Source organism: Ciconia boyciana, chromosome 12 (assembly GCF_034638445.1).
Source record: "Ciconia boyciana chromosome 12, ASM3463844v1, whole genome shotgun sequence".
Classification (NCBI taxonomy): Eukaryota; Metazoa; Chordata; class Aves; order Ciconiiformes; family Ciconiidae; genus Ciconia; species Ciconia boyciana.
This window is the reverse complement of record NC_132945.1, coordinates 20,835,374-20,851,095: the sequence shown is the minus strand read 5'-3', so window position 1 is coordinate 20,851,095 and position 15,722 is coordinate 20,835,374. Positions and strand designations below refer to the sequence as shown.

At 44.8% G+C, this 15,722-nt stretch overlaps 1 protein-coding gene across 4 annotated transcripts in view; it reads right to left on the bottom strand.

The window, feature by feature from the left end:
- Positions 1-10,417: 10,417 nt before the first annotated feature.
- PAK3 (p21 (RAC1) activated kinase 3) overlaps positions 10,418-15,722 on the bottom strand; it is a 105,014-nt gene continuing 99,709 nt past the window's right edge. For all 4 annotated transcript variants that reach the window (XM_072876608.1, XM_072876609.1, XM_072876606.1 and 1 more), the window contains 2 exons: positions 12,263-12,400; positions 10,418-10,689 (listed from right to left, as the gene is read on the bottom strand). In XM_072876608.1, the coding sequence (XP_072732709.1) occupies positions 10,600-10,689; positions 12,263-12,400 (228 nt within the window). In that variant the 3' untranslated portion in view covers positions 10,418-10,599. The remainder of the gene's footprint in view (positions 10,690-12,262; positions 12,401-15,722) is intronic.

The following is a 15,722-nucleotide window of genomic DNA, read 5'->3' as shown; positions in this document are numbered from 1 at the left end:
AGTGTGTGTGCTCACGCGTGTGTAATTGCACACCTTCCCCACCCCTGTCTCTGTCTCGCTTGACGGCTCTATACAGTATAGAGTACATGTATGTCTATAGCACTACAACACACTTGCTATCTGGAAATATAATTTTTTATATATGTATTTATACAGTTGCATACACCCCCCCCATATAGCACTCCCTTGCTTGCTTTAGCAATCTCTATATTATATACATGTTTTGTAGCTGTATTTATATATGTGTAATATGTAGTATGTTATGTAGTTATGTAAGTGCCTCTGTGTATATACATCTAATACATAAAAATGTATGTCGATGGAGAGAGAATTATATAAGGGTCTCGCTGTCTATATAGAGATATTCTAGATATAAAAATATACCATATATACACAGCGAGCACATAACTATATAGCAGTCTGTCTATATACTATATCACATATTTTATTAATATGTAGGTAGGCTCATATACTAGTAGAGCTATGTGTAGCTATACATATCTGTATATATACATATAGAAATATATAGCTATATTACACATAGAATTATGGTATAGACTATAGTTGCTATAAAGATCATACATACATATCATACATAAAGATAGCAGAAGAGTGTGTTATATAGTCCCAAGGGTCTCACTGTATTTGTGTGTATACATGTAAAATGCATCTATAAATAGATCACTAGGGAGAGAGTATAAGGGTCTCACATATGTATCTATGTCTGTATATATGTCTATAAAATTGTATAGATATGCTATAATATAGATAGCTAGAGCGTGAGGTTTTTTTGTTCAGTTATATAAAGGTCTCACTGTATATCATATAAAGAAGTGTAAGGCTAGAGTGAGTTATATAGTTGCATAAGGCTCGCTCTGTAAATATATAGACAGGCATATATTTAATATATGTATATATTGTATATGTAAAGGGCTAGCATGTTAGTTACATAAGGGTCTCTCTGTGAGACCCTTTTATAACCATGCTTTCTCTCACCATCTACTTTTATTAGTGTTAGTAGCATTAGATCTATGTTATACACATGCACAATATAGCTACCAGTACATAATGGCATCACTCTCTTGCCATTTATAATAAATAAATAAATGAATGCATTTTTTTAATATATGGGTGTATGTGTGTATACATATTTTTATGCAGTTATAAAATACATAGTGTACTATAGTATATAGAGAGAACTAGAGAGTGTGTTATTTGTTTTGCTCTCTCTGTACTTATACATACGTATAGAGAGCTACTGTTACGTAGTTAGGTAAGGGTCTCGCGTGTGTGTGCGTGCACATATTTAAAACCACACATATATAAATTGCTGGTTATGTAGCTGTCTGAGGGGGCAGTACACGTACAGATACACATGCATAGCCCACCTAAAGCTAGCTAGGGAGCCTGTGGGTTATACGGTTACGTGAGGAGCTTTCTCGTGTGCGCGCACGTCTGTTTTGTCTCTCTTTTCCGTGGCCCGGGTGCAGCCCTTTGCTGCATGTGGGCCGTACCCCCCGGCAGGGTTTCCCCACGGGTGGACTGGCGAGCCCCCCGTGTTTCGCGGAGGCGGCCGTCCGGCCTTTCCCACCTCAGCCGCACCGGAGGAACGGCCCAGTGGGAGCCAGCGCTGCTGGAGCCGAGGGAGCGCGGCCGAGCAGGAGGGGACCCGCACCGGCCGCTGCAACAGTGAGAGCCGGGGCTGGGCTGGAGGAGGCATTTGAGGGGGGCCGGGAGGTCGGGCAGCCTCAGCGGAGCTCAGGACTGGTGGCAGCCGGTAGCTGGAACACCACCGGGACACGAGCCCTGCGTCAGTGGGAGACGGGACCTGGCGCGGAGGCCAGGCTGCAGTACGATGGAGCAGGGGCGCAAACCTTCACCTACCCGGGGGGCTGGAGCCCCCATTTCCCCCCGCTTCCGCCACTGTTAGCAGATAGGAGTGAAACCCTCAGAGCTGGAGCATCTGCTCGGCAAGACCGTGGCTATGCAGACGCACAGCAGGTAACGATGGACTCCCAGTCCATACAGTGGCGTCCAGGCTGCCTACGTACCCCTAACTCCGGCATCACTTCACTTCTGTGCAGGCAGCCAGGGGATTTTATCACAGCTCTGTGTGAGCAGCAGCACAAGAGCTGGAGTGACTGGTGTTCAATGAGCAGTTTTAAAGATTTCTGGGCAGGAAGTGTGGCGAATCACCAGCTGTGCAACTCCCCGTATTCATCAGGAGGGGGTGTTGTTTTTTTATAAATATGGAACAATGAAGACGCAACAGACCGAAGAACCACAGCACGCCGCGCATTTTTGCAAACTGGGAAGCAGTAGAAAGGCAGCCTGTCTGCTTTCACGGACACGAGACAACAAGGAGCCCCAGTAGCAGAGGGTAAAATGGGCTCGCGGCAGGTTAAGTCCCGTTTCATGACACCGTACGCTGGTGGCATAGGACAAAGCCACAAGCACCCACAGCCATACAGATGAAGCCTTTCTGCCTCTGCAGATGTATCTGCACCCAGCCCTGACGCTGTTTTGTCAAACAGACCAGCAAATCCTATAGGAAAAGCTGCAGTCACACAACCCGCTGGTATTTATAACTTTTATTTGCAATACTTTAGGTCCAAGTTTCAAACTGCAATATTTGTACACTCAAGACACAGTCATGCACAATCCATATTTCAATTTTCTATTGCTTCAACCACAATTTAAAATAACTTAATATTGGAAACAAAACCCAAAATCTTAAAAAAAAAAGGATGCTGAGGTCAGTAAGATGGATCCATGCCATCAGCACATTTACAAAGTAAATAACTTAGTTCTCTTTTTAAAAAGATCCGTTACCTCTTAATCCAAAGTTACAGAAGATTTTTCACTACACATTTGTTTTTTATCTTTTATCTTTTTATCTTTTTCTTTTTTTCTGTTTTTTCTTTTTTTCTTTTTCTTTTTTTAAACAGATAACACGTCCTAAAAAAGGAATGTACAGCAAAATGAGATACATTTCTGAGAAACAATGAAAATGTAGGCTCCTCCTCTGTTTACTTTTGTCTGGATACCCTGAAGGAAAAAAAAAAAATATCTAGCAGACACCAGCATAGGTGTAAACTGGTTGCTTCGGACTGAACTGGAGTTTAGCATTGGTTACATCCTGATCCAGTCAAGAGTTGCAGAATTCTTTTGCAGATCTTCCCGAACCGCGTGTCCGTACGCGCAGCACCTGCAGTGCGGACGCAGCCCCAGTGCACCGGAACAACTCCCAGTTATTCCCCCACTGAATTTGGGCTCTGCCCAAGAAGGAGGTGTTCTGGGGGCTACGGTCTCTGCAGTCCTTTGCTACTAGTTCCCATCTAGAGCAGCTCCCCTTCCACTTGCTTACCTGCTAAGGCAGATAGCGGCAGCTTATGAGTCGCACCTGAAGAGCTGAGAGGCTTTTTTTCCCTGTTGCTGTGCTACAGACTGATTTAGCAGCATTGCTTAACGCTAATATAAACAGTGTGACAAAAAAGCAATTGCTTTTGTGCACCTGAAGCTCAAAAGTAAAAAAATCTCAGCAGAGATGGATGTAAGAGATGTGCGTGCTTCATGTTTGCTATGCTGACCACTTCTGACCTGGCTAGCTTCGCATGATGGAGAATAAGAACGATGGGCAGCTCCCTTCCACCCGCTCAGCCGCGGGACACCTCTGGCCCCCGGTACCCAGGGCATTATCAGCACCCGCTTATTAATCAACCCGTTCTGCTGACATTGAAGCCAACAAGCAAATTCTCACTGACTTCAGTGGGAGTAGCAGCAGTGCCGGTATCTGAGCCCTAAGTTTATGGCTGGGCTGGACAAAGGACACACACAACACGCAGCAGCAAAAGGACCTGACTTGAAAACCAACAACCTGCCACTATTCCCTCGTATGTGCAATAGCATCACACCAGCCTGAGGCATCTGGGAGCCCTCAACGCAAGCATGGACAGGCCCTGGGCTCTTGGAGGTTACACACAAAAGGGAGGTGGTAACTCCCTCTCCAGACCAAGCTTACAGATTCAAAAGGCTGCTGTAAACAGTTCAAAGGGCAGAGAAATGAAGATCAAGCACTTCATCTGAGCCAGTTACAGTCTTGGTTAGCAGCCACTGAGCACAGGAAGAACAGGGGGTACAAGAAAGAGGGGCTAAATCAGTCAAGCACAGAGATTGGACAGAGCAAGGCCTGCGAGAGGTAAGATGCTGCTTAATTTCTCTCTTTAGGAAAAACTTTCAAGCCCCTGAAAGGAGTGAAGGACAGCAAGGAGGTGACACACAATAGTGATGGTCTCAGTTCATACACGTCCTCCCTCAGTGTTACAGAAGAAATTTGATTAACTGTGTTCTTCTCTGAGTAATCACATGTAGCATTAGCAGCTGAAGTAGTTGAAGCCTTAGGCTGCCAGAGCTGACAGAGTCAACTTTTTGATAAAAACTAATGCTGCTAACACAGAACTAGCTGAATCCAGAAGATAGAATCATAGAATCGTTTAGGTTGGAAAAGAGCTTTAAGATCATCAAGTCCAACCATAAACCTAACACTGCCAAGTCCACCACTACACCATGTCCCTTAGCACAGCATCTACACGGCTTTTAAATACCTCCAGGGATGGTGACTCAACCACTTCCCTGAGCAGCCTGTTCCAGTGCTTGACAACCCTTTCAGTGAAGAGATTTTTCCTAATATCCAACCTAAACCTCCCTTGGCACAACTTGAGGCCATTTCCTCTCGTCCTATCATTTGTTACCTGGGAGAAGAGACCGACCCCACCTCTCTACAACTTCCTTTCAGGCAGCTGTAGAGAGTGATGAGGTCTCCCCTCAGCCTCCTTTTCTCCAGGCTGAACAACCCCAGGTTCCTCAGCCGCTCCCCATCAGCCTTGTGCTCCAGACCCTTCCCCAGCTCCGTTGCCCTTCTCTGGACACGCTCCAGCCCCTCAATGTCTCTCTTGTAGTGAGGGGCCCAAAACTGAACACAGGATTCGAGGTGCGGCCTCACCAGTGCCGAGTACAAGGGCACGATCACTGCCCTAGTCCTGCTGGCCACACTATTTTTGATACAAGCCAGGATGCTGTTGGCTTTCTTGGCCACCTGGGCACGCTGCTAGCTCATATTCAGCCAGCTGTCAACCAACACCCCCAGGTCCTCTTCCAGCAGATACGAGCAGAATGAAGAAGATAAGGACCAAGGAGACAATTCCAAGAGAATGAAGTAACTTCACAGAAGGCCAGCCCAGCGACAGTGAAAACCAGTAAGAAATCAAGAGACCACCGACCAGAATTAAGTGATTGGACTTGGGGTTGGACTTGGGGATTGGGTGATGGGTGGTATGGGTATAACAGAGGTGTGAACTGGGGTAGGGGTGCCTCTCTGGAGGCACCCAGCCTGAGCTGCTCGAACTAGTAACAGAGGAACTGGAAACCTTCACTCAGACCTCGCATCACTCAGCGGGATCCTAGGGTTGGACCCTGTTACGTTGGCCGGTGCGCGTAAACCTGTAACACCAGAGTTGTGATTCAAAGGTGTGTGCGCATGTGCCCAACGGCTCTTCTGACCTGCATTCACGACTGCCAACTCAGGCCATTGCGCCCAACCGCAGTCCTTTTGGCTTTGTACGTAAACTGGGCAAAGGCAAATGTTGCTAGCAAGCCTCGCAGAAACCGAGCGTGATCCCCAAGCAGCTGTGAACATGGTGCCACGCCATTAGAGCGGGAGGCATCTGACACACAGATGCTGAAGCTGATGGGTGGTCTGCTGGGACACTGTCTAGTGCAACCACTGTGCTCACAGGTTATTCAAATGATTAGCAGTTTTCCATATTATCAACTTTAATGATATTGCCCCCAGTTTCCTCAGTCAGGGTCAGATTCTAGCAGAACACAAGCGCTTGCTTGGGAGAATTGCTAAGCAGAGAGAACAAAGTTTGCAGGCTCATACCCACAGAGCGGTCCGAAGGGCACCCACGAAGAGCATGTAAGCATCCCTCCTTCTCTTTCCCGGAATACCATTTTTTCTTTTGAGATGGCTCTTGTCACCGAAGGTGCACGCAACCTTTGGTAGGCTCAGGCCAGTGATGGTTTATACACAATGATGCACGCCTAGGATTACGGCAATCTGCTCTAAACCGCATCCAAAGAGAAGATGTATAAGTGAGATTCTGCAAACTTTGGCCAGAAAAAGAAATTACCCTGTCAGCTCAAGGACAGACACAAGCAAAGAGAAGTTTTAAGGATCCCTGAATTGCAAATCACACTCAAGGAAACCTTGGATGGTTTCTGTTGAAACACAAAGGTTGTCCTTTGCCCAATTCCTGAAAACTGGGGGCTAAAATTAAAGATATTATCTGGTTAGGGGAGGGGGGGGGAGAAAAGAAAAGTTGAACACTTGTATTTATGGGTCTTCATCAGCTTGCCCCACCACCCAGCACTAAGTTGCTGCACGCCTGCACATGAATGAACAGCAGTCCACTGGGAAGGTGTGTGGTGGCCCACTAACCGCTAACTTGATAACATTTAGCAAGGCGAAGCTGGCATTAGTGTGCATGCCCTGGATGTCAAGCAAAGAAACGCTGGCTCCTGTCTTTAATGGCAGGTGTTACAGAGCGCTCTCTGGCTCTTTGCTCGCTGGATTTGCTCACGACTGGACTAAGAAATACATGTATTTACATGCTCAGTACGAGGAATATTCAGTAGCCACACCAATGACTATATACTGGAAATAACTGCCATACAGACAATAGGGTATGGTGACATTTCCTACAACTGGAGGACAGGAGACAGGTACTTACTTCCCTTCTTGTGGTGACTGGAATGTGCTTCATTTTCAGTGGCAGGACATGGGGGGAGACTGACCAAAAGACCTGCCAAGGTGCAGCCATTGGCCTCAAAGAAACTCAGCACAAACAGCTAAAAAGAAAATACTTGAGTTCATCTGTGTGTAGTGCGAGTCGGCCAACCAGTAGCCAAAGGTGGAGAATAAACACACACATATTTACAAAAGCACTGGACACAAGAAGTGAGAATGCAACCTCGGCCCGAGTTTGTGATCAAACCCTGAGAGCACTGTAAGATCCACCCCCGTGCAGGCTCCCAGGAGTGCATGCAGGAGCTGTATGGAATTTTACGTAGGTATGGTTATTTTTTTTCCTTTTTTTCTTTTTTCTTAAATAAATAAACTTTTCTGTGCTTCTCAAACTTCCCTGACTTTACTGCTGTCATGCTTCTGTCCCAAAACACATTAAAACCACTGCGAGCTATCGGGTCACTTTCACACATCTTCACTGCAGGGATGGGAGTCAAGCTCTGGATAGGTTTTTTTTACCGTTTAACAAATTTAAAAATGAAGACAATTAACCAATCTTTTAAAACCTTGGAATGAAAGTGTTTGAAACCTATTTACGTATGCATTTTGCAGCAGAAACAGCCTATTTCTAATACTTCCAAAAATACATAACTCATTGCTTAATCTGAGGATAGCAGTCAGAAAACCCGAGATGATTCCAGAGACGGTTCCAGAGATTTTATAGTATTTGTCTTTTTTCTTTCCGCAAGGTCAACGCTATTGTCAATCCCAACACACTATGTGAGCCTGTAAATAATGTACAAGACTTGCCCCTCTCAGGACTGGGGCAGTTTTTTGGGTTTGCCTTTTTTTCCCCCCTTCATATATTAATACAGCTCTTCCACATTTCCTATCAGAGTTGGGAGGATATAAACGCAGCTGCCATCTTTCAGTATCTAGTGACTGAGAATTTAGTGCCAGAGACTGTCCCAAGCACAGAGCCACAGGGATGCCAGAGGTGCGTTTCCCTGCACGTCAAACAGTCTCAGCTGGGCAATTACAGTCCATGTTGAAAACAGCCACTGGCAGAGATTATTTCTGTTGAATCCGGTCTGCCTCCAGGAAGTCTTTTTAGAAGAAAAATCTCTAGATTTGCTGATGCAAAGAAAAATAAATACAGCATTTAATAAAACAAAAAGTAAGGCCTCTTATTACAGCAGTTGTCTTTAAAAAGCCAGTGCCAACAATATTCTGTATGCTGGGGTATACCCTGATTAAAAAAAGAAAAAAAAAAGGCTACCATTTAATTTTCCTATTTTTCATATCTCTTATCTTCTGGGAAGTTGTGGTGGTGGTTTTTTTTTTTTGAAGTAGAGATGCTGAAATACTTACAGGTAAAGAAAATAAATAGAGAAAAACCCAATCAAATAGTGTACTCTGTCAACCTAAGTATTTATATTGTATGTCCAGCAAACACGTGCCACAAAAAAGTGCTTTCCTTTTAAAGGACGGCTGTCTGTTCCTTTGTGGGTAGGAAAAAATAAAAGCTATACTGGAAACGTCACTTGTTTCTTCACTTCTTACACGGAATACAAACATGTTTCATTCAGATGAATGCTTTACAAATTGAGGGCAGCCCATCTCGAGCCCGAATTATTATCTTTCTCAAGAAAGTCTCTCCCCCAGATCGATAGCTTGAGCTGACAGAGAAAAATGGGACCTCACAAAAGAAACAGAATCTTTTGTTATTTGGGCATCTGAAAATCAGACCGGTTGTGCTCCCCAGGAAATCAGGAAAGGTTAATTCATACTTAGCTGTGGTAACTCAACGAGCATTACCTCCGTCTGTTGCCTCAGCCAAGGGCACTGGGATGGACAGAGCGAGCGAGGGTAGGTTAGCTGGCAGTATTAACGACAGTTGCAACACAGACTGTAACTAAATAAGAAGCCAAAGCCAAACAAGCTAATAGCCTAATTCAAGAACAGCCCAAGCATCCTTCATTCCTACTGGCAAAACATGAAGGTGGGTAGTACCTTAAAGGCTGCTTAGCCCTTTGCAGGACCAGGCCTGAACACGAAGATCAACAGCAGAAAGCTGTTTTACTCTTTTTTTTTTTTTTTTCCCCCCTCACTGGGTAGGTGTTGCTTCAATTGCTGTTTTGAAGGTCTTTGATTAGTTGTACTACTAAAATACAGCAACAAATACTCCATGCAAACGCTTTTTCTGAGTGAAGCCACATTGCATCTTTCTTTCAGAAATGAATAAATAAAACACAAATTGCATACTTAAACTATTCTGCTCCCTTACAAATCAGTTGACTAGTCAAGCACAATCCTCAGTCACATCCAGGATTCCCTCTCTCCCAGCAGCTCAGAGCTGCATTCAGCAGTGCTTGCTGTACGCAGGACAGCAGAAAGCAGGCTGGCTTGATGCCTCTAAATACTTCTGCAATCCACTCTGCATTTCACACATTTGCTCTCGCTCAGTGCAGAACTCCAGGTTTTAACGCGCTTTCTTCCAGAGCTGTCTGCTGCACTGGCTCACGCATGTCTAAACTGTGGAAGTTGTCACTCACTCGTGTCAGCCTCAGTTTCCGTGGCAGAACTCGCGTGCCTAAAGGACACTCACCTGCGCACGAGCCTGCGGAGCAGCCCGGCTCCCGCCCCCTCTGCCGAGAGATGCACAGATGCTACTGACCTTTCCCAGGAGCTACGAGACGACCAGGAGAGCAGGCATCCTCAGAAGTGACACCACCACTCAGCTCTGTTTTGCCCTTCTCTACTCCTGCGCGGACTCAAGATGGCTAATCCCGCCAGTCTGCGCATTTCACAGCGTGGCTATGATTCGCCTCAGGAGCAGCCCACTGCCAGTTTGGCTCTGACACGGGATGGTTAGTCCGGTCCCAGGAAGAGGCAAGCACCCAGTGCCGGTCTGCTGCCGCTGGCTACTACAAGCGCCTTCTTCCAGCCTGGGTCTGCGGATGCTGAGGCTGCTCTGTGCTCTGCAAGGGGTCTGCGGGGGCTCAGCACCAAGCAAGGCTGGGCCCGCTCTCACCTCACATTTCTCTTACAGCTTTGCATCAGACGAGCCCTTCCTGAGCGCACTGACTGATCTTTCTGCTTTTTCATTTTAGTAAGACTCTCATCCAGGCAAACAGATTACAATTAGTTATACAAATCAAATTGTCAAGAACCGAAACACTATATATTCACAGTTGAAAGCCTGTATCTCAACAGGATGTTTGTCTGCCCCACTCTTGATTCCTTTTTGGTTGGAAATGCATTTCACTTTCTTCCCCATCTAGAAGTACCATGACTGGGCAAATACCAGTGAGTGGGCTGTATTCAAAAGGCAGTGCAGTCTGGAGTTTATGAATGAAGGAGACCCTTCTCCAATTCCAAACCATACAAAAAAACCCCAAACCATAAAAGGGACTTGCCGTCTTTAAGAAACAACTGACAATTGAAAAGTGAATGTACAGCTTATTCACAGGGTGAGAAGGAAGGGAATCTTCCAACTGAATTTACTTTACCTGGGAAATGGCTGAGGCAGCAAAGCATTTTCGGTCATTACCTCTCTGTCTTAAGCCCTGTTTCATCTTAAAAATAAATTAAGGAGCCAGAAAGCAGGAAGAAGACAAATGATCATTTTTTACTCCTTGAGGGACTGGGTTGTTCTCCCTCCTACCACCATGACTGTGACCGTTGGTTTGTTCATCCATCCATCTGCCCTGCAGCACAAGAGTTGAGGTTTTACAGAGTTTTTGTTCTCAGTCCTGCTCTGAGCTGGCATGGGAGAAAGCCGGCCTGAAGCGCTAGCGGCTGCTGTTCTTAATCGCTTCCTTTGCTGCAATGATCAGAGGAGTCAGGCTGGAGAGTGGCTTGGCTAATTTTAAAAATGGATGCTGCCCAAAGGAAAAAAAGAAATGAACCATTACTTTCCAAACTCAGTTACTCACAGTATTCCTCTGGTTACCAGGAATACGCAGAAATAGGACTGAGGGGACCATCTGCACCTGTGTCTTCGTGTCCAGTACCTTGCTATCACAGGCAAACATGGCCCATAATCCTATTAATCCATTTATCAAGGCGTCTTCAGCTTGCTGGGATTTAGGCCCTGCCAGCGCTCTGGGAATGCTGGTTGGTGTCCCAGGGCCTTGTTCCTTTCAGGAAACCCAAAATACTTAGGTTCCTGTTTTCTAAAGACATGGGCTATTTTAGTTGTCAAAAAGGATGAGGGGCATAAGCCATTCCTCGGGGAACTCCAATACCTCTAGGAAATGTTTATCCCAATAGTATTTACGCCCATGTGTCGTTCTGAAGGCCACTGAGGTACAGGTTTTCAGCACCAAGACAAGAGCAGGGAGACAAGTGACAGAGCGCTGATGGACTCAGCTCTGGGTTGCAGTGAGAGCAGCGCCTACCATCCCATCCCCTGTCCCTCCTGCGCTGGCTGGCACCTTCACAGCAGGGACAGCCAAGTGGCACGTGCTGCAACTCCCTATCTGCCACAAAACCTGGCAGTAAACCCGCAGCAGTTCTCAGCTACTCGACTGTGCCAGGCAGCAAGTGGAGCTGTGTACAAGTCCCGCTCAGCTGTCCCCGTTTTGGTGGCAGAAACCTCTAAAAGTGGGGCTCAGCGGCAGAAACCTCTAAGAGTGGGGCATGGTGGACAAGCCGGAGCCCCTCTGATGCTCACAGTGAGCACCCCACAGCCCATTCCTTCCCACAGCCAAATCTCTCAGCACTTGGGTGTGACCGATTTCATCGGGTTCCTCCCTGGTCATATCTCTCTATACGGTAGTCACCAACACCGTTTCAGGCCTCCGTACCTGGTATCATTCCACTTCAGTTATTTTGCCACCATGTCAAACTGAATATACTACCAAAATACAAAACAGGGCCACAAAAATGATCCGAGGGCTAGAACACCTCTCCTGTGAGGAAAGGCTGAGAGAGCTGGGGTTGTTCAGCCTGGAGAAGAGAAGGCTCCAGGGAGACCTTATTGTGGCCTTTCAATACTTAAAGGGGGCTTATAAGAAAGATGGGGACAAACTTTTTAGCAGGGCCTGTTGTGACAGGACAAGGTATAATGGTTTTAAACTAAAAGAGGGTAGATTCAGGCCAGATATAAGGAAGAAATTTTTTTACGATGAGGGTGGTGAAGCACTGGCACAGGTTGCCCAGAGAGGTGGTCGATGCCCCCTCCCTGGAAACATTCAAGGTCAGGTTGGACGGGGCTCTGAGCAACCTGATCTGGTTGGAGATGTCCCTGCTCACTGAAGGGGGGTTGGAATAGATGGCCTTTAAAGGTCCCTTCCAACTCAAACCATTCTATGATTCTACTTATTTTTCATTTGAACAGCACCAAGACTGGAGACTGATGTGAGGGGGTTCCATCTGATGCCTTCAAGTATAGCTGATGAGAAAAACCTTACGTAGTACAGCTGTTTCACTTGCAGCCGCTTCGCATTTTACCTGCAGAAGTTCCTTGGCAGACCCTCGCCTGTCCACGTCCATCTCCAGGCAGCAGTTCAGAAAGTCGCGAAACACAGCGGACAGTCGCTCGGGGTTCTGCAGCTCTGGTGTCCCGTTCGTAGCTATCAGATACAGCGCCTAGAGAAAAAGGAAACACAAGACTCCACCTGTTTCTTTCATATCCATAAATGCTCATATAGACCCCATTTTTTAAGGTCCAATCTCCAGCAGCAGTTTCTTCCCTGGCAGAGAGTTAGAGATGATTTTTCTATACCAACAAAGAACCCCTGATGCAGCCACAGCTATTCCAACATCAAAATGATCTTGCCTTGACAGCTGATTTCATTGGCTGACCTAGTTAGCATGAACTGCATCAGCAAAAGCACATTTTGCTTCTCCAAGTATTGATACTGGCTTTACAGGCTATTTTAAAGTGTGAATTTGGTCTATCTATATTATTTCAAAGGAATATTACATAAAATGCATCTCTGCAGTGCTCACTGGTCCCTAAAGTACAGCGTCCATAAAACAAAGGTAGTCAAGTTTTTTGCTCTGTTCTTGATAAAAATGGTAACCGGATGAAAAAAAGTAAATCCATCAGCTTATTCCTTGGATAAAGAAACAGAAACATTTGGAACCTCATTTTCAACACAGACACCTACGTTGCATGCACAAATATATTATGAAGAAAATGCATAATTGGGCAGACAGGAGCCACCTGCAACTATGTCTTTCAGCAGCCTCCAAATTCCAGATCAGCTTCACTTATGTGGTAAAATAAAAAGTTTTAATGGTCTAATCAGAAAAATGAGTAGTTCCATCCCTATGGTAACCCTGTGCTAATTTTGATACTTAAGTAAATACATTAATGAAGTCCCCATCCCAGAAATTGCCAGGGAAGAAACGGGAGGTTTTGGCAGTTGGGTTATTGAAAGCTCAGGCTTGGTAACATGGAGAAAGTGGTTTGGACTATGAAAGAAATATGTTCACCAAGTATTTCAGCAAAAATGGACAAGAAGCAGAATAGACTATGTTGCCTTTAAACTATAATCTTCATGTTTTAGACAAGCTTCCCAGTGAGAAGAATTGGGGGGTAGTTCCATCTCTCAAAACCACTGCTTTAGAAAAGTTGTTGGGGTTTTTTTGTTTTGTTTTGGGTTTTTTTGGTGGGTTTTTTTTGTTGTTTTTGTTTTGGTTTGGGTTTTTTGTTTTGTTTTGGGGGTTTTTTTTGTGTTTTTTTTTTAGGAAAGATAACATTAGATCTATTACACTTGTTTGATGTTTTCAGGGTCATCCTCACAGATAGAAGAGCTGGAACAACTTAAAACCCAAAGCAAAGTGTTACCTGAGAACTGGGAGTATTCATCTGTGTTAAGGGTTGAGTCCTCTGTGAATTCCTTTCCATGATGTGCATAAACGTCCAGCTGCTCATCTGAATGCACAGTCACTCTGTGCACACAGGCCTATCCAAAACACTTGAAAATTCCAGCCTTTCGCCTCCTCAATAGCATCTAGCCTAAGCTAAGCTTAAGTTTCTTAAGCAAAGCCAAGGACACTCACTTCCATGCAGCTGACAGTGTTCATGCAGCTTAGCAAGTCTTCCTGATACTCCTCAGCCCAAGGAATTATAAAGTAATTTTGCAAAACACAGGGTGAGCATTATCCAATGTGGTTCACTTGTAACCAAGGTCTAACATGCTGAGAAGCTAGAGAGATGAGTTCATTCTGTTTTTGCAAGATGTTATTTAGAAACATAAGACAAACATTTTGAACTATTCAAACTTAAACTTGCAGAATATGTCTAAAATATACAGTAATAATAACAGAAATAGGCCTAGGAGTCTTCCATAAAAATGTCTGCCATGATAACAACAGCTCTGCACTACTGGCATTTAAACAGACCGTGACCAAATTGACTTTGTTGTTACCCTCTTAAATACAAAGAAAATTTCCAAGCCGAAAAAGGCAATGAACTATGCTAGAGTAAAAACAATAAAAGGAAGTTTCTTTACTTTTCCCACAACATAAATGTCACAAAATCAGTCTTATCCTGTCCATCTGCAGCTGACCTCAGCCACTGGACACAGTGGTGAGCTGGAGTGCCTGTCCTCACTATGTTTAAATTGTGCTGCCCAAGGGATGTTACTTCTCCTGCGGTAAAGGAATACAGCACCGATGTCAACCTTGGAAATTTTATTCCAGCTACATTCACCCGACTGTGAAACAGAAGCATCAGGACAAATGGAGCTCTTTTCGTTGCTCATTTCTTCACAGAACATGAATCATGAGGAAGAGTCATCTTTAGCTAGGTACTGCACCTTTTAAATATTTCTACAACAACAGAAAAAGGTCTATGGGAAGCTGAAGTACCTTCTTATCAGGTATCTTTTGGTTTCCTATGATACAGCCAGCAAAGAAAAACAAGTACAGTACAAAGGAAATGAGTGTTTGCAGTAGCTGCAAAGTCGCAATAAGCTCATTAATTTGTTTAACATACCAAAAACCAAGGAAGGATTCAGCATACAATTATAGCTGCAGTCTGTGAAAATGATATCCTGAAGTTATCCAGGCCACCCAGATACATGACAGAACAATATACAGATGATTTAGAAGCCTGAAACTGTAGCAGATCCACAGCATTTGGAAAATATGCTACAGTTTTGAGGAAAATTGATGCACTGTGGTTAATAAATGAAAAAGCAAACAGAAATGCTTAGTTTGGTTTGTTGGGGTTTTTTTCAGTTGAAACTAGGGAGGTCCCACCTGCATTTCAAAGGATATTTATTGCACCAATGTTTGTCCCTCAGGCCCTAGGCATACGCCTGATGGAAGGAAATCACAGTGAGAGAAAACAAATACCATCACAGAAATATCCAGGACACTCATGGCTGGAAAATGGTTCATTCCTGTGAGTTCTGCATAGGCTGGAAAGAACCTAAGCAACGTGGGATGCGTTTGCTCTACACGTGGAAAACAACAAATGCATCTACATTAAGACTGCTGTTAACTCTATGATTAATGATCCTTTAACGCCCTTATAATTTATTTATGTATTTAAGTTAGCATCAGTAACTGAAGCTCCTGCGTGCCTTCCATTATTAAAACAAGCGTTCATAAAAATGAAAGAGCATCCTTTTGTTTCCAAGCTTTGCAGAATTCCCTGAATGTGGTCTAAATGTGACTATGAAGCCCAACAACTACCATGTGCCATCAGCTGAACAACTTAGCTGTAAAAACAGGTCTTGCTTCTAAGCTCTCCTGTTTGGATGCAGCTGAGGCCTCTCACTGAAGCCTCTGATTCCACATACAACAGCAGACGGATCCTGGCCCTATTAGGGTTGATTTACCTTAATAAAACTAGCTGATAATGGGAACCTCAGGCAGCCCATAACAAGCTGTTCACTGTTCCTAGCTCAGGGGCAACAACCTCTGCAAGAGAGTCCAGGAAGCTAATACAGAT